We start from the raw sequence: 18399 nt of genomic DNA on the forward strand, positions 1-18399 counted from the left end.
TATTAGAGTACTTTTCTGTCATCTTTTCTGTTACATGATTTATGTAACTTGTGATATTGCAAGTTTCATAAAATTCAAGTTCATAGATCTTGTTGACTGATCCCTGATATAACACGCCAGCACTGTTTCCCCTATGTTCAGTCATGCTGTAACCCCATGGGAACACTCACTTCTCATGGACTTTTGCCACTCCTCCTTCCACACCTGGCAGAACCAAGAAAGGCAGAGGCGGGTTCCAAAAAACTGAAAGAAAAATAGTACCCAAGTTCCAGGAATCACCTATGTTTAAGAATGAGCAAAAACTCAACAGACTCAGAAGTGGTTCATCTTCCCCAAAATCTGAGTTTCAAACAAAGACGTTAGCACATTCTTGGAGATTAAAGACAACTAAAATGTATTTAAGTGGATATTCCCATCATTTCCATGATGTGTGAATACTTGAGACAGAAAAATTCCATCTGGCACAGAAAGAGGGTACAGATGTCCTGACCCACAAGAAAACCTTCAACTTCACCTCCTAAACTGCTATTAGGATAAGTGTTTAATCTCCTACAAGTCCAGCACCCTGGACTCACCTTTTTTATATTTTTTTTTTTTCAAGTACATGGAAGGAACAGCACATTAAAGCACGGATCACCCAAACCTTATTAGAAACTATGGTTTCATATGTAAAACGCAGTAATTTGTCTATTAAAAATAACCCTGTGATTCTGCAGAGAAGTGCACTCTAGTTGTGTGGATAACATGGGAAGTTTACCTCAGAGCCTATCCTTACCGAGCAGCTCTCTCTTCTGATCTCCTGTAACTTTCAGCTCCCCAGCAGCAGCCCCCCTGCCCCTGATGACCCCATTCTTCTGGTTATGATTTTGTGCAAGTTAGCAGAGACTGAGTTAGCTCAGGACTTAATTTTTAAGTACTAGTACTTTCACAGAAAGAAGCACACCATTTGCAGTGCATGTTCTGTACCATAAATTGGGGCAAATGTTATTTCACAAAATACCTTTATGACTATGACACTAATTCCATTTAATGGAGAGAAAGAAACACTCGCACAGCTGCCATTCACTTGTTCTGCACTAGTCTGGATTCTCAAGAATGAGTGAACAAAACAGTTTATTTTCTGCTGATGCAGACTTTCTGGGTTTGCTGAAATAAACATTCAACCGTGCCTGGGCAGGGTGGGGCTGAAGTTTGGTTTTTTTAAACATGCCATATTGTCATTCTGAAACTCATAGGTGCGATCAGCTTTGCAGGATTTCCCTTTCATGCTGGGAGTAACAACTGAGCCAGTGTGCAAGAAGCAGCACAGGAAAAATTAAGAAATGCTACAATCATTCATTTTTCACCACAGTTGTAACGCTACTCCCATGCAACCTGGTGATAAATCTTTCATTGACAGCAAGAGTTGAAGATCTAACCCAGAGCCAGCCTCAATATATTAGGCTATGATCGCTGAGAGAGTCAGATGCAGGTCTGGTATAAGTGGGCTGAAGTTTTAACAACTTTGATAAAATTTCCAACACCTTTTGCCAGGAACAAATTTTATCTGAGCATAGAATCTGCATTAAATTAGTATCATCCCTGTACAACTCTTGCAGTCTCCTCTCTGCTTTATGATGTTTTCCATTCATAGTCCCATTGCTAATTAACTGTTGTATAATAGCAAAGACTAAGCAAATGTGCCTTTTAGAAACCAACCAGCAGGATCCTGGGACAGACCACTGACCAAGGAGTAATGGGGAATGATGCCTGACCTGCTGGAAAAAAAAAATAAAACAAAAAAACAACAAAAAAACCCAAAACAACAAAACAAAACAAACGCTTAAGAAAAGCAAGACAAGAAGAACGCATTTTCATCCTTTTCCAGAAAAGACAAGTAAACAGTGTAATTTCAGCTTCCCCAGCACTTTACATATAAAAGCTCTCTTTTGAAATACAGACAGCAACCACAAACGGAACTGTAGTAATGTCTCTGCAATCAAAACAGTTCTGGGTACATCTGCATGCCTGGAGGCAGATAAATTTGAGTATCTAGAGCTGGCAGGATGCAAGACAGATCAAGTCCAGACACCAGCTAGCACTGCTGAAACTAGTATGCCACACAAAATACGGTACATTAGCTTAGGCTGCCATGTGGTTACCCAGCTATACAGCTTTCAAGATCAGATGACCAGTCAAAGCACAGAGGAGATGTGTCTGCACTTGACATACCTTCCATGTGAAAGGTAAATTAAAATCAAACACAAACCTCCAGAAACATGTAGCTACAAATGGAAACAAGAAGAGCAGCCTGTTCTTCTGGTCTCCTTTTGCTTTTCATCTCACTTATTCTTACAAACTTCACCTTTGCGAACTCTAATAAACTCACAGGATTCTGTGGCAGCATTTTAAAGATCGCTAGGATCAAGGCAGACACAAGTCCAAGCCTTTTTCCTAAATCACTCTCCAGGTCATGCTCATTTAACTCAAATGCAAACGCACACACAGCCATTCCGAACTAGGAGTCAAAGGCAAATGACTGACGGTGTTTACATTCTCCTCTCATGTATCATCAGCAGCAGAAACTGCTGTAGCTCAACCACAACTAGTCAAACAGGCCAGACATTTCTTTGTAATGGACAGCAGTAACATACAACCTGTGTGTGAATGAACCCCTGAGAATCATTCCGACAACATGGGAAATCTGTTCATTAACTCCTTATGAATTACATTTAGAATCATCATCATCATCATAGAATCATCATAGAATGTGTTGGGTTGGAAGGGACCTTGAAAGGTCATCTAGTCCAACCCCCCTGCAGTAAGCAGGGACATCTTCAACTAGATCAGATTGCTCAGAGCCTCATCCAGCCTGGCCTTGAATGTCTCCAGGGATGGGGCCTCCACCACCTCTCTGGGCAACCTGTTCCAGTGTCTCACCACCCTCATTGTAAAGAACTTCTTCCTAATGGCTAATCTAAACCTACCCAGCTCTAGTTTAAAACCATTGCCCCTCGTCCTATCGCTACATGCCCTTGCAAACAGCCCCTCCCCAGCTTTCTTATAGGCCCCCTTCAGGTACTGGAAGGCCGCTATAAGGTCTCCCCGGAGCCTCCTCTTCTCCAGGCTGAACAACCCCAGCTCTCTCAGCCTGTCTTCACAGGAGAGGTGCTCCAGCCCTCGGATCATCTTCGTGGCCCTCCTCTGGACCCACTCCAACAGGTCCATGTCCTTCTTGTGCTGAGGGCTCCAGTGCTCCAGATGGGGTCTCACCGGAGCAGAATAGAGGGGGAGAATCACATCTCTGGATCTGCTGGCCACGGTTCTTTTGATGCAGCCCAGGATGCGATTGGCCTTCTGGGCTGCAAGCACGCATTGTTGGCTCATGTCCAGCTTTTCATCCACGAGTACCCACAAGTCCTTTTCTGTAGGGCCGCTCTCTATCACATCATCCCCCAGCCTGTATTGATAACGAGGATTGTCCCAACCCAAGTGTAGGACCTTGCACTTGGCCTTGTTGAACTTCATAAGATGTGCTCGGGCCCACCTCTCTAGCTCGTCCAGGTCCCTCTGGGTGACATCCCATCCCTCTGGCACATCGACCGCACCACTCAGCTTGGTGTTGTCGGCAAACTTGCTGAGCGTGCACTTGATCCCACTGTCTATGTCATTGATGAAGATGGTTTGTGCCCACCTCTGTTAGACCAAGAATTTATTTAAATTGCAGGGCTTGTCTGAGTCCTCTACTATCTCCACCTTCATCTAAAATTCCAAGTCTAACAGCAGGACTTACAGTAGAATATTACCAACCTGTCAATTTAAAAAGAGTATTTCCAGGCCAGCATGCCATGTGCCAAAGGGGATCACAGTCACAGACCAAAGCGAGCTCAGCAGCCAGCTTCCCTGGGATAGAACCAAGCAGAAACCCAAGACGTATTTGTTGCTGCTTTCATGTAAGGAGTTCGTATTTTGACATCCTTTCCACTACTACAGCACAAGAAATTGTAGGGATTACTGTGTTACCTAAATCTACAGGTTTTGAAAGCTTTTTAAATTCAATGCAAAGTATGCATCAGACATAAAATATCATAGGCTTCGTTCATTATTTCATCAGAACTCTGAACATGTTAAAGCCATCATTGTACTGCCTCCAAAACCCAGGCAGATACAGACCTGCTCTTAAGTGGCATGCTTTTTTCAGCTCCCTGGCTCTGAATAGGAGGTCTCATGCATGCAATTGTACAGTGAAAATCCTACTTCTGATTTGTGGGAACTCCTCCACTTTCAGTTTCATTAAATTATTACCAGATTATGATCACAATGAGGAAACTCAGTTAAGGCATCGCAGTTGATTGATGGGGGGGAGGGGGGAGAACTCATGCTGGTGGTTAGACTGCCATTATTTTGTGGTTAATATTGTTTCTTTTCTGACTCATTGTGTTATAACAATGACATTCATTTAGAAGGGAAGGAGAAGCTTTATTAGGTTGATTTCCCATAGCAGAAAGAAAGTAGAGGCCACACACAAGGCTAACACTGCAAGTGACACATATCAAAATGCCTTTAAAGACAGCTAAAAATGCTTTGCTATTTGTTCCACTTTGCTCTGAAGACAAGTGTGGTTCAGAGCCACCCTAACCTCATTTTGTGCAGGCACACAGTCAAACAGGACAAAAAGCATGACCACTAGGAATATTTATGCTTTCGCCAGTGTACTTGAGCAGATTTGTTGGCAGTCCCTCCTATCCCTGTAAACAAATGCTTTGATGAAACGTACAAGTCCTAAGGAAACTTCTTCAGGAAGAAAGATCAAAACTCTGGTTATTGTATCAACAAAGTTATCAAGATCAAGCCAGGCTAATGTGAAGGCTGCTTGATAACCTGTGTGAGAAAGCTGGGTCCTCTGCCTGAATAAGCATTAATTCGTATCATAATTCCCAAGGTGTCAAGATGGGGTGGTAGCAACCTGTTCTGTGCCTTGTGTCTTTAATAACCTGTTCCCGAAAGGCAGCCCACAGGTGGATCACAAACAATATTCAGGTAAGTTTGGAGGACTACAGTAAAGGCAAGACTGAAATAAGCACTTTGTCTATGACCTGTGACACAGCTTTTACACTTGTGCTCAGTGGATTTTGTAATTAAACTCCAGCTACCAAGGTTTTGTTAGTTAGGGCTTTAATTTCACCTAGCATCATCTACTCTCACCACACTTCAGCAGGGGAAGTATCTTGCAGCCACACATAGTTACACGAGCACACAAAGCCACCACAGCTACTGCAGGTCTACACTGCTCCCACACAAACACCACAGCCCCCCATACTGTGAGGGGAGAAACCAAGGTAGACCCAAGGTCCTCCTTCCTCTTGGACACAACACCCAAGGGACGCAGGGACACTGCCCTGCCTTGCCCAGCTTCCCCATGCTGGGCGTCAGCCCTACCTGATTCCCCTCCTTTCCACCTCAGGGGCCAGGTGCCCCCGCAGACTGCCCTGCGCCTCAGGCGGAGGCCGAGAGAAGCCGCCAGGTGGAGCGGGAGGTGCCCGGGGGCGGGTGGGGACACAGGCCTTGCTGCTACCTGAGAAGCTGCGGGATCGGTCGGGCCCGCGGAGTCCCGCTACCGGGCCTCGGCTTCTCCCAGGGACGTGCCGCTCCCCTCTAGCCCGCCGGTTTCCTCACCGCGCTCTAAAGGCCGTGTCTGCTTTATGGTGGGCGATTTGGTGCAATGGTGAAATAATCAGCGGTAAACAGAAGTGTTTTAAGTGCTTCCCCACAAAAGTTCTGCCTCCGTGAAGGCCTGGCCTATTTTACAGCTGCTGCGCTTAAATTCTCACCTTTAAAGTTCAAGCTTAACACCCATTAAACCAACATTCACAGAGGCTGGGCCGCATTTCGAGCTTTCTGAGGCGCTGGTTTAACCTTTCAAGAGCTGCGAACGCCGGCGGGGGCCCCTGAGGCCAGGGGCGGCGGCGGCCCCCGCTGCTGCTGCTTGCTGCGGGACCCCTTAAACTTCTCTCCCCGTTTACAGCACACGCTTCTTATTCATTTACTTATTACCAAGATAAAAGTGTTTTTCAGGGGGTTTTTGGTGTTTTGTTTTTTTTTTTTGCCTTTTGGTTTATTTTTGTTTGTTGGTGTGGGATTTTTTTGTTGTTGCCTCGCTAGCGCGCCCGGCGAGCTGAGGGCTCCCTTCCCCGCCGGCCCTGTGGGACCCGCCGCGCCGCCCGCCTCGGCTGCAAGACGGCCGCTGCCCGCCGCTCGGCCTCGGCGGCGAACCCAGACAGCACCGGGCGCGGGGGAAGCGGAGGGGAAAGGGAAACGCGGGGCAGGAAGAGCCGGGCCGGGAAACCTGCGGGTGGGGGGCGCAGGAACAGCACAGAGGAAGGGGGCCGGGGGCGAGGGGCGCGGGAGCGGTTGCAGTGGCCTCGAAAAGGGTCTGGGGAGGAAGAGACGGCGGTTTTCGCCTCAGAATAAGCGACTCGGAGCCACTTCTGATCTCTCTGAGGGCCGTCGCTCCCCGAAGGGGGTGTGGGGCGGGCGAGGGGCGCTGCCGCCATGTTGTGAGGAGGGAAGCGGTGGTGTGGGGCCTGGGGTGCTGCAAGAGACACCCCGTGAGCAAATGCAGGAGTCGTGCTTCTTAAAAGAAATTTAAAAAAAAACACCAAACACCTTAATTAGATTCTGAAATACTGAGGTACTTCTGAGTCTTCAGACATCAAAATTCAGATGAATGCTAATCTGAAATACCTCACATGTTTTAACGTGTTCTGCTTTCCGTAGGCAGAGTCAGCTTTTTTTTGTCTGGTGCTTTAAAAACTTTTCCGTACCGCCCAGCACACTTCCATAGCCTGGCTGCTGGGCTGAGTATTGTGTTTCTCCATTCTGGTCTCTCTGGTGGGAAAAGGCTTTGCTCACTGAGCCTTTTATGTTCGTTCATCCTATTAAAGCGCCTTGCTTTGTTGTCCTCTGAACCCTCTGTCATGCCTTTGCATTTTTCAGCAAGTGTAGTGAAAAGCAAAACTTCACGCTGGAGCATTAAAGAGTCCCAACTAGAGCCGCTTCCACGGACAAACCATTTCAAGTTAAAAAATTCAGTATTCCTTCACCATCGCCTCAGTTGTACAGACAAGTTCTCCTCCCTCACACCTGTATGATTTATTAGAAAAATAAAATACAACCACTTTCTCATGGGAAACTGAAAACCTCTGAGATGAAAGTTAATCTTGAAGATTTCCTCAAGCAACATTTGCAATATGACGTATAAAAACAGTAAGAGAGCTGATAAAATGCAGGTGCATTGAATTTCTAAGACCAGGAAAGAAAGGAAAAAGTTATTAGCACTTTTTGGAAGAGAGTTGTAGGCTGCTTTGCAGTAACGTCTCTGTGCCTATTTAAAGGATTTGTTCAAAAGGTGCATTGCTCAAATAACCCTGATCAGAGAAAGAAACTACACACCAGCTACAAGCAATTTCTTATCTTGCGCCTAAACCAGCAGTAGAAGTGGGAGTTGTGGTGGTGGAAGTAAAAAACATCTGAAAGTGCCTGGTGTTTGGGAAACGGCTCACATGTATTCCTTGTGCAACAGGCATCTGAATGGTCACCAGATTAGAAGAAATCGTTAGACCATAGTTGTGTCTTCCCTGAAAGTGAGAAAGATAATAATGCAGACTTTGGCAAGTTGTTTTTCAAAAATAGCACCTCTTCAGAATGTGTTTTTCAGCCAAGATCTCGATCCTTCTTCCAGCCACAAGGAGAGAATTGCACATATTACTGGACTATTTTTTTCTCCCACCTTACAGTTACTGTGGTACAGCAGCATCCCGCTCATGAAGGCATAAGGAAATATTGCAAGTACCTGGGCAATAAATGACCTGGCAGATGATCTTCCACATTTAGAATGCCACAGATACCAGCTCTTTAAATAGTACCGCAAAATTCAAAATACTCACTTGTAAACATCCTTGTGTATATATTATATGTATATATTTGTGGGATGGCGAGAATTCATGAGACCTTGCCCAGAGTTGCTCAGAAAAGAGCTGCAGGATAGAGTTCACAAGTGAAAATCTTCAGCTTTGTGTCTGTATTACCACAGAGGATTCCTTCCCCTCATTTCAAGCAGAAAATGTCAGACTGTAGTCCAACCCCTACCTCGCAATCCGAAATTGTTCCTGAAACCTGTTTTCCCGTACACTCTCAATTACAATAGTGTGCCAAATCCAATTTTCACATTGTGAAAATTGCGATTGCACTTTCTCTGTAACCATATAAATTCTATTTCTATTGCTTATAGCAATTCACATCCCCACCTTCGCATTATCCAACTGTAGGTGCTCGATATGGACAAGAATTTGTCTGAGATGGTATTCCAGCAATTTATACCAGTGTCCTGCTAAATCACAAAGTCTTGCCGTATGCCAAGCGTATCTATGCTTAAGAGAGCAAAACTACCTTTCACAGACGGCTCAGGTCAGCAGCAGAAAGTGTCAGCTGTCGGCGATGATTCAAACCACAGATTTTTCTGGGGTAGTGATACTACTTTCATCAATGATTTCACGAAGCCTAGCAGATAATTTTAACCCAGTCTTTATTCAATGATTTCCCTCTAGCCTGCACTTTTCAAATGTTCATTAGTTATGAAAAATTACACAGTCTGTATTTTGAACCTGCACTTAGCTAAGAAGAGTGATTCCGAATAAACACTGCAGATGCTACATACACATGTTAATATTTAATATGGCTTTGGTCACATGCATTTCTGATGAGGCATTTTGATGTATAGTTATTGTACCATGTAGTTAAAAGTGGATCTTCTCCAAACGATAATTCACATAAGCTCAAAATAAATATTAGCCTTTGTGTCAGGTTTCCATTATGTGACTACTAAACCAGGCTTGGTGGAAAGTTCACAGAGGTTTGACGAAGCTTTGTCAGCTCTGCTTTATTAGGATTTTTCCGTGCTGGAGCATTCCTGGGTGTGGCCGATGGGATTTCCTGCCTTTTTGTCCCATGAAGGTAGCACAGAGGGTCCGAGTGCAAGGAAATGGTTCCCGTTTCACTCCTGTACAAGATTTTTCGTTACGTTAAGAGATCTGGCCATGCAGAGCATTGCCTGGGGGGGGTTGTTTGGAAACTGCTGCTTTGGTACGTCTCTCAGAATTTATGGATGAGCAGGGAGGACACAAGGAACGTGTCACCCTGTTCCTGCAAGGGAGAGGGTCCTTAACATTGTAATTCTCCTCAGTGGGTCACATAAATCTACACCAGTCATGTTCCAAACTTAAAAAAACTACACTTTTTTTTTTAAATTTTAATTTATATTAGATACTTGAGTTTCAGATCTCTCTAGGCACTTCTTTTTTCAGCAGAAAACTGTTAGCTATACCGCATGTTCTTATATCTATCTTCTGTGTGCAGAGTGATTACTGGTAATTATCATAGAAAATCTTGCACATAGAGCAAGGGATATTTCTTGACCCTATGTGGTTCTGGCAGACAGTGTAAAAAGAAATAAGGTTCTATCAGAATAAATTAGACTGTAGTAAATAAGCAAACTGTTTCCATCTGTGAATGCAAAGATGGAATTAGCAAAGTTTGTGAAAGCAGATTATAGGAACTGAATTTAGATGGATTTTGTTTGTTTCCTTGAAGGTTCAGTTGTAGTTGTATTAATTTCGCTTTCCAAGAAGAACAATATGGGAAATTATTGAAATACAATAGATGTTTTCCTGGGGAATTTCAGAACCCCATAAATGACAAAGCCTGTCCTTGGGGAATTTCCAGCATTTCAGAGCTGAGTAGGTTACATCGCTCTGGTCTACATGTCCACATTTTTGGATGCTTTGTCAATCCGAACCTTTTTACAACATCTGATAATGCCTCAGTCCATGCAAAACACAATCACCATTGAGATCTTCCAGGCCAAATTAGGAATTAGGAAATGTTAACACTTGGGCAATCCCTGTATTTCTTAATTCACAGAGTAAGAAAAGGATGGATAACAGTATTTTTACATTTTTTTGTCCCCTAGTTTTGGTCCTGGCTGCCTGCATTGTACAGCAAGGCCAAGGTTTGTTCCAGCTGAGCTGTCTGCAGGGTGTTCTCGCTGCAGCCCCTCCATTGCCCAATATACACCTGCTGTACCTGGGTCTCACACAGGCATACCGAGCCAGGCAGTTGCCACGGGAGCAACAGACAGATTTCATGATCATTTTCCATCCCTGTTCTATTCCTTACAGTGGAAGAACAGCTAGGAACAAGAATATAAATCAAAGGGCCAGGTTGCTCTGGATAATTCAGGGTATTTTATTTCATGTAAACATTTGGTGTAATGTACCTTTTCAGTTTTCAGTTCATTTTCTCTGCCTGTTTGTCACATGGCCAACAACAGGACAAAGCTGCACACCCTTTCGGTGCATACAGAAGGCAGCCCAGCGCCTGTGACGGGGGCTTCCTACACTGCGGTCTTCCAAACTCTGCACTGCACAGGTGGCCCAACATGCAGGCGTACAGTAATGCATCATCCCCCTGGCCAAGGAGCTGCGGAGTTCCCCCATGGGAAGTGTAGAGCAGTACAAATGGCCCGTCTTTTATTTTTTCCCCAGTAGGAACCCTTACTTTTATTATTGTTATTATTTTATTACCGTTATTGTTCCCTGTCTGAATCTTGTCTACATGCATAGATGTGGCCTGTCTATGGAGGAAACAGATTTCAGTCATCATGATCAAGACATAGGAAATGCTTCCCATGGCCCAGTGCCACGCTCTGATGTTTGCATTTCTTTTACTTCATGAATTACGTAGGGCTTTGAGTTCCCTACCAAAACTGGGCTCCCATCACACAATCACCTCCATAGGGGAAACGGTCATTTTCCGCAAAGACCCGCAGTGCAATTAGACAAGATAGATAAGCGAGGGATACAGAAACAAAGGCAAAGCAAAGGGAAGTGACTCACCTGTGGGCTATCAGCTACGAATACAGAAAGGCTGGTGGTAGTCACAAGGGGCCAGTGACACAGCCATGCTGTGACATAGCTCGTCCCTTGTCACAGGATCTCAGATCCATGTGGGACAAACAGCCTTGATGCCCATAAGGCTGCAAGAGCGGAAGGACCCTCGTCCTTTGTATAAAACCATCCCTGCAAGGTCAGACGTCCCCACACATTGCCTGATCCCCATACATTGCCTTTATTTACTCACTTGGAGCACGTTGAGGGCTTAACTTGGACTTCCATGGTTTATATGCTTTTGGTGCTCTGCACAGAAGTGACTTTATCCCTGGGACAAAGCAGCTCTTTCCCTCATGACTGTCAGCACCCAGCGTAAGCCATCCCTGCCCAGATGAAGGCCTGAGCCAAGAGGGACTTTATCTTGTGCGCAAATACAGATTTGACATTTTTTCCAGGCCTGCTCAGGTCACTAATTAAAAGCCTAGGAAGTGAGCACACATGAAATCATTCCTTCCGTACAGGCAGACAGATGGAGAGAAATTCCAGCCTGTTTCCACTCTTTTGTCTTCAGGGCATTTTTGGAATTTCCTTCAGGAAGTGAGGTTACGACCCAGAGCCTTCCTCGGTGAGTAGGCTCTCGTTTCCCACAGTAAACCTTGCACAGCGATGACATACAGTACGAGAAGGTGAGGTTTATCTTCACACTCCAACTGCATCCTGTACGAGTTCCATGGAACTTAAAAGTAATGCCAAGAGGGAATGGCCGCAAGAGAGGAAATGGAAGTCAAGCCTCTGGGAAGGAGTAACGCGGTACCTATTCAGCTACGCTGCCACGGTCTTCGCTGGTGGACCCAACGGACTTGCGGCGGTTACGTTGCTGAGGCCACCATTCTATGGTTCATAAACTTCCTTGATGTTTGCAATAAGCTAAGAATTAAACTTATGAATTATATTAGTGATACAAGCAAATTATTTCACTTATTCTACAGTCATGGCAAAACTAGCAGGCATCCATTTTTTCTTCTGTTTGTACTTCATTAGCTGTTGGAAAGAAATCGCTATTGTAGAGATTCTTTTAATAGCATTTCATCAATACAGCAATTCAGCATGTGCTGAAAAATGAAAAATTATATTCTAGTGGTCATTTTGTATTTTACATGATCCTATAAGTGGCGTTATTCATCTTACGGCCACGCAGAATTGGCTTAATCCCAGTATGTCCTGAAATCAAGGAATTCTTTCACTGACTTCTATCAACAAGAAACCACACCTGGCATAAGCCCCCCACAATAGTACAAAACTACGAGTAATCTGATAACAGAATCTTTAAAAAAATCAGTTTATTAATGTTTAGAAGTCAATAAAGCTATGTGCAAATTGAACAATAAAAGTCAGAAACATTTTAAATACTATTTTTTAAACCAGAAAAAAAATCAGTTTAATTGCACTGGAAATTTTACTACAAAGGCAATAAATTTTCTTTACAAAATACCACTTCTAGGAATTGCCAATAACTGTAAATCAGTCAATTGCTCTGAGCTATCCCAGATATACCACTTTTGTTACAGTAATACTCTAGGTGCATGAAGACTCCTGCATCTTATTAACTTATTTACATTGTACACATTCAACCCCATTAGCACAGGTTAGAAAAATAGAGGAGTAAAAATGATGCTGTAAAACAAATACATTCAATTTAATGACAGGTACTTCTTCCATGAACTGATAAAATACAGATGTCTTTGCTGAAATTACAGACATTAATAAAAGTGACAAAATGTATTGCATTTTGTTATGGAAGTGCATTTATCTATAGTCATTTCAATTCACCTTTCCTTTTATTTTTCTGAAACTCAAGATACTATTTTCAGATTTTCTGACTGACCTTTGGAAAGAGTCTGAACCTGACACTGAAATGCCCCTTCAGTTTTTTACTCTTCTCGCTTAGGCAAAAACGCTGCTGTTGTCACTAGTATCTTGTACAATAAGATTTACCTTCAGTCATCTTAAAGAGAAATGACCTTTAGTTCTACCTTGCATTTGTCATGGTAATGCAGTTTATTTAATGCTATAGAATAACAAGGCAATCAATGTATGGGGCCAAATGCTGCTCTGAGCTACTCCATATAATCTGACGCAGCCAACGGAATGGTACAGGTGAAAGTAACTGCAGAGTCTGGCTCGTGGTCTTCAAATGTAACATGGACCGGTAAAAAATTCACAGCTATGATCTTGCTAAATAAAACCCCAACAGCTTTGGACTCTGCAAATAAAACCTTACAACTTAACTAAAAACTCTGGAAAGTGATGCCAAATGATGGTTGTGCACGGTCTAAGTTATATTTGTATGATCTCTTTCCTTGTTATGTGCTAAACAAACGCTTCTGACCTACTATACCAGAGCCACCACTAAACTCAGTACAGAAAGATCTTTGTGTCAGTGGTTTGCTGCAAGTAAAGGAGAAATAACTTCACATTCTTCTCACAGGGAAAAAAAAAAAAGAAAGATTCATTCTCCCTCTCCCTCCTCCCCCTCTCTCTTTCTCTCACACACCAGGCATCATTTCACCAAGGCATCAGTCTTTCAGAGTTACTAAGGAGATTTCAGGATATGAATGTGCCTGACAATCCTGAGCTGCCTCAGTGCAAAGACAAAACATGCTCCAGGGAAAAAGATTTTCAAGCCAGAACAGTCTGTCCCATTTCTTGAACTCCAGCCTCGCAAGTGCACCGTTTGCCTCGTTAGAACTAATGCTACTTGCTCACTTAGCCCAACGCTGCCGCCGTGAGCCGCGAGGCGTCTCAGCTCCCCGATTTCAGAGGAAGGCTCTGAAATACCCCCCATGGTTACTCCTAAGAAGATGAGGTAACATTGCCCGAAGACATGATGGTTTCAGGATGGTCGCCTTCCTCCTTCTGTGGGTGGGAGGAGTTGTCAGACTTACTCCGGCTGAACTCCATCCCTCCGATGATCGGCCTCTTGAATTTGGTCCCAGAATCTGCTGGCGGACATTTGCAGCAGCACAGAATCTTGATGAAAGCCCTCCGCATCTCTTTGTTTGTCAAGGTGTAGATGATAGGGTTTGTGGCTGAATTGAGCACGGCCAGTACTAAGAAATACTCTGCTTTATAGAGGATTGGGCAGGTCTTCACTTTACACCCCACATCCAGTAAAAGCAGGATGAACAAGGGAGCCCAGCAGGCAATGAAGGCACTCAGGACTATGATCACTGTCTTGAGCAAGGCTAGTGACTTTTCTGAGCTCCTAGTAGCTTTGGTAATGTTTTTCCGAAATGTCAGCCTGCGGCTCCTAGTCCTCACCATGGAGTAGATCCTGCAATAGAGGACAACGATGGATAGCAAAAGGCCAGTGAAAACAGTGGTGCAAAAGAGAATATAGTGCTTGTGGTAGAGAGGCAGCACGGTGGAACAGTTGGATAAGAGGCTGATGCAGTTCCAGCCCATGATTGGGAGTCCCCCGAGTATCACGGAGATAACCCAGCAAGCACTGATGAGCAAGAAGGAACGGAAGCTGTTGCTGCCATTGTGGAGTTTCATCTTCAACATGGTGATGTATCTCTCAATGGCAATGGCCAATAAACTGAACACAGAAGCTGACAAAGCAACAAACATGCTGCCTTCTCTTACAAACCACTGGGAGGGGGTGAGGCTATAGGTTTTGTGTCCAGATAGCAGGAGGTTGGCAGTGTAAGCCACACCAGCCAGCAAGTCTGAAAGAGCCAAGTTCCCAATGAAATAGTACATGGGTCTGTGAAACTTCTTGGTTTTCCAGATGGTGAGCAAGACAAAAATGTTCTCCAAGATTATAAAGCAGCAAATGATGATAAAAACCACCGACGTCACTTTTATTCCACTGTCCGCATTCTCATTTAGCTTTCCCGTGTAATTATAATGCTCTTTGATGACATAGTTGACATCAGTGTTGGCAAGGTTGCTGACGACCTTCAGCGGGGCGGTGGTGCTGGAGCTCATGGTGCCCGCCTGGGCGCCGCTTCCCCAGCGGCCACCGGACGGTGACGCGGAGCCCAAACCCGGTGGCTGCCCCGCAGCTCCTTGTCCCCGCAGCCTTCCCGACACTGCTGCACAGCTTCAGAAACTGCAGCCCTGAGAACAGGAGGCACAAAGCCCAGAGTTAAAAGAAGGAAGGCAAACAACGTAACAAGTGATAAATGGTTTAAGATAATCCGCTAGTTTAATTGTACATCAGAGTCACAAATGTAATCACACAGGAATCAGTTTCATTCAGCTGTTAAAATACATTTAAAAGCTGGTTAGGTGTATTCAATAGGTAAAGCTAATAAGACAAGAAAAGTTCTGTCATGCAGAGCTGAACGGGTGAATTGGAGTCGGCAAGGACTGCATTACTGGACTTCTTCCAGTGTGAAAGATCTCAAAGCTCCCCAGCAATAAGTTCTACTGTATCTTTTTCTTCAGGAGGAAACGCACTTTGTAATACAACAGCAGAGATTTCGAAAGGGAAAGGGCTTGATTTGATTTAACTGCAAACGCATGAAAGCCTGCACAGAACTTACTTGACAGGAGACCTGAATTCTCCTCCGTTAATAAAGTCAGAATATGTTTTGGAAGGGGGCAGTTATACAATTTACTAATGCCATCTTGAACGGTGGTGAATTCACTGATGTACATATAAGCAAGAGATCATCTCAAAGCTGTAAACAAGAAAGGGGTGCCCGTACTAAATAAAAGTAAGAACGTGCTTTACAAAACCTGGAGCAGTAAAAAGTTTAGAAAATAAAGAAAAATATGTAAATGGGCCAGATAGAGGCTCATTCAGTGGGTCTGAAACAAAGAACGGCAAAAAAAATACCTTGCATTTGAATAATTAGCATTGCAAGCTTTTGAAGTAGGCATGATTAAGGAATGCAGATATGAGGGAAAGTCCCTTTACATATAAACATTTGCTCGTGGGCATTTAAAGAGAATTAAAGCCGTGAAATCATGCAAGGAAAGAAGAACAGGCAGAGTTGTTAAATTACAGCCTGAGTGGGGCAAAGCAGGAGGTGCGAGGGCAGCGGGCACGGCTCCCCGCTCTGCTCCCGGGCTCCAGCCCGCACCGCTCCTGTCCCGCACTTCACACTGCTCCCGCTCTGCTGCTCGCACCACTCCTGTCCCGCACTTCGCGCTGCTCCCGCACCGCCCCCGCTCTGCTGCTCGCCCCGCTCCCGGGCTCAAACCGGCCCCGCTCCTATCCCTCACTCCGCGCTGCTCCCGCCCCGCTCCTGTCCGGCGCCGCTCCCCGGCTCCATCCCGCACCGCCTCCGCCGGACGCGGCGCCAGGGCGGCCACAGCGGGTCCCGGACAGCCCCCTCCGCCTCTTTTGTTTCGGGAGCTCCGGGGGGACGCGCCGAGCCGCGGAACTGGCACTCGGCGGCGGCCCCAGGCTCCGCAGGGGCGGCCCCGCGGTGCGCGGCCGCGGCCGCCCGAGCCTTACCTCGCTCAAGCGCGGCGCGGAGCCCACATCGGCCCTGCGCATCTTGCGTGCTCACGGAGCAACTCCCGGCGCCGGGCCGAGGGCTCGATAGTTTTAATGTTTCTGCAGCTGCTGCTCTCCACCCCGTTTCCGATTATCCCCGTCTAACTCCTCCCTGCTTGCGGCCGCGGGGCGCCTCCTACGAGAGACCTGCCCGGGAGCTGGCAGCGCCCGTCCGGGGCACCCTCACCGCCCCGCCCCGGCCCGCCGGCGAGGGAGCATGGGCGGGCGCTGCTGTGCCGGGGCTTTTCGGCACCCCACAGACCTGGGGAGGAAAGGGGGGCCGAAGCGGAACGCCCGGGAAGGCTCCCCCGCGGGAGGCGGGGAGGGGGACGCCCCGGCCGGGCTCCAGCCGCCCCTGTGCTGGACGCCGCCGGCCCCGCGGGAAGGAGGCGGCTCCCCCGGGAAAGGAGGTGTCGGCTGGGCCCGGCCGGCTCCGAGCGCGGCCCCTGCGCCTCGGCGGGTGCTGGTGAGCATCTCGCCCCCGTCTCCCTTTCCCCCCTGAGTAGGCACAGCAGGGAAAAGGCCAAAGGAAGCATCCTCTACGCCGCCTCAGCCCTCGCTCTTGGGGGACGTTATAAGTAACGTTTAAGGAAATACCTGGAGGAGGCTCTTCCCTTTCCCACTTTGCCAGGTGGGTGTGGGTTTGTCCCGGCAGGCCCGCTGCCTGCGGGCGCCATCCCGCAGGGCGGCACCGTCACTCGTGGGCTGCGGGGCAGGACTTGGCAGAGGCCCACCGCAGGCTCACTGCCCAACACTACCAAACACGGCCCAGTGCTGGTGTTCCCATGTGGAAAAATTGTCTCTGACTGTTTAGAGGATGCTGTAAGATACCTACATGTTTGAAAATAGGAAGGAAAGTTTTAAATTCATTTTTTAAAACAAAATTGGCAATCACAACTACTTACAGTAGTAACAGTGCTATTACATAGAGACTGAGAAAGAAGTATAGAATCATAGAATTGCTGAGGTTGGAAGGGACCTTTAAGATCATCGAGTCCAACCTTTAGCCTACCCTGACAAGAGCCACTTCTAAACCATGTCCCTGAGTGCCCCATCTACCCTTTTTTTAAACACCTCCAGAGATGGTGAATCCACCACCTCCCTGGGCAGCCTATTCCAATGTTTAATAACCCTTTCAGTGAAAAAATGTCTCCTAATATCTAATCTAAACCTCCCCTGACGTAACTTGAACCCGTTTCCCCTTGTTCTATCACTTGTCACCTTTCAGGTAGTTGTAGAGGGTGATAAGGTCTCCCCTCAGCCTCCTCTTCTCCAGGCTAAACAACCCCAGCTCCCTCAGTCGTTCTTCATAAGGTTTGTCCTCCAGACCCCTCACCAGCTTTGTAGCCCTTCTCTGGACACGCTCCAACACCTCAATGTCCCTCTTGTAGCGAGGGGCCCAAAACTGAACGCAGTACTCGAGGTGGGGCCTCACCAGTGCCGAGTACAGGGGGATGATCACTTCCCTAGTAATGAGTTTAGGTTTTACAATTCCTTCTCTATTCAAACTTTTAAAAGAAAAAAACACCTCCATTGGTAATCTACTGTTGCGCCTCTTCCGTCCTTCTCTGTTCTCTTTAACTCCACTTTATACTGAAATGCAAAAGAATATCACAGTAGACCAGAGCTTAAGTATTAGGTCTTTTAGTTCACAGCATCACACCAGTAAATGAGCAGTAGCAGTTGTTATGGGGAAGCAGCTTTCCTGTGAAAGCCGGTAAGAGTAACTCTACCCTCAGGAAGAGAGTCCCTCTCATTTATGCTAATAGTCATGCTTCAATTGCTCCACGCCTCTCCCAGAATGACTCAGATAAATTACACTGGCAAACAGACATTTACTCTTCCACCACAAAGCTAGAAAACTTGAAAAGATGTTGAACCTCCTGAGAGCTTGGAGGAAAATACAGCCGTTAAATTACAACTGTCAAAAAGGCATGTAAGATAAATCATGCTTGAGGT

At 46.0% G+C, this 18399-nt stretch overlaps 1 protein-coding gene across 1 annotated transcript; it reads right to left on the reverse strand.

Moving 5' to 3' along the window:
• Nucleotides 1-12242: 12242 nt before the first annotated feature.
• Nucleotides 12243-16820, reverse strand: S1PR1 (sphingosine-1-phosphate receptor 1). The gene is made up of 2 exons (XM_074598321.1): nt 16399-16820; nt 12243-15050 (listed from the first exon to the last, which is right to left on the reverse strand). The coding sequence occupies exon 2, from the start codon at nt 14916-14918 to the stop codon at nt 13779-13781; it is 1140 nt and encodes a 379-aa protein (XP_074454422.1). The 5' UTR covers nt 14919-15050; nt 16399-16820; the 3' UTR covers nt 12243-13778.
• Between the last annotated feature and the right edge of the window lie 1579 nt (nt 16821-18399).

This window comes from Larus michahellis, chromosome 8 (assembly GCF_964199755.1).
Source record: "Larus michahellis chromosome 8, bLarMic1.1, whole genome shotgun sequence".
In the NCBI taxonomy this organism is placed as follows: Eukaryota; Metazoa; Chordata; class Aves; order Charadriiformes; family Laridae; genus Larus; species Larus michahellis.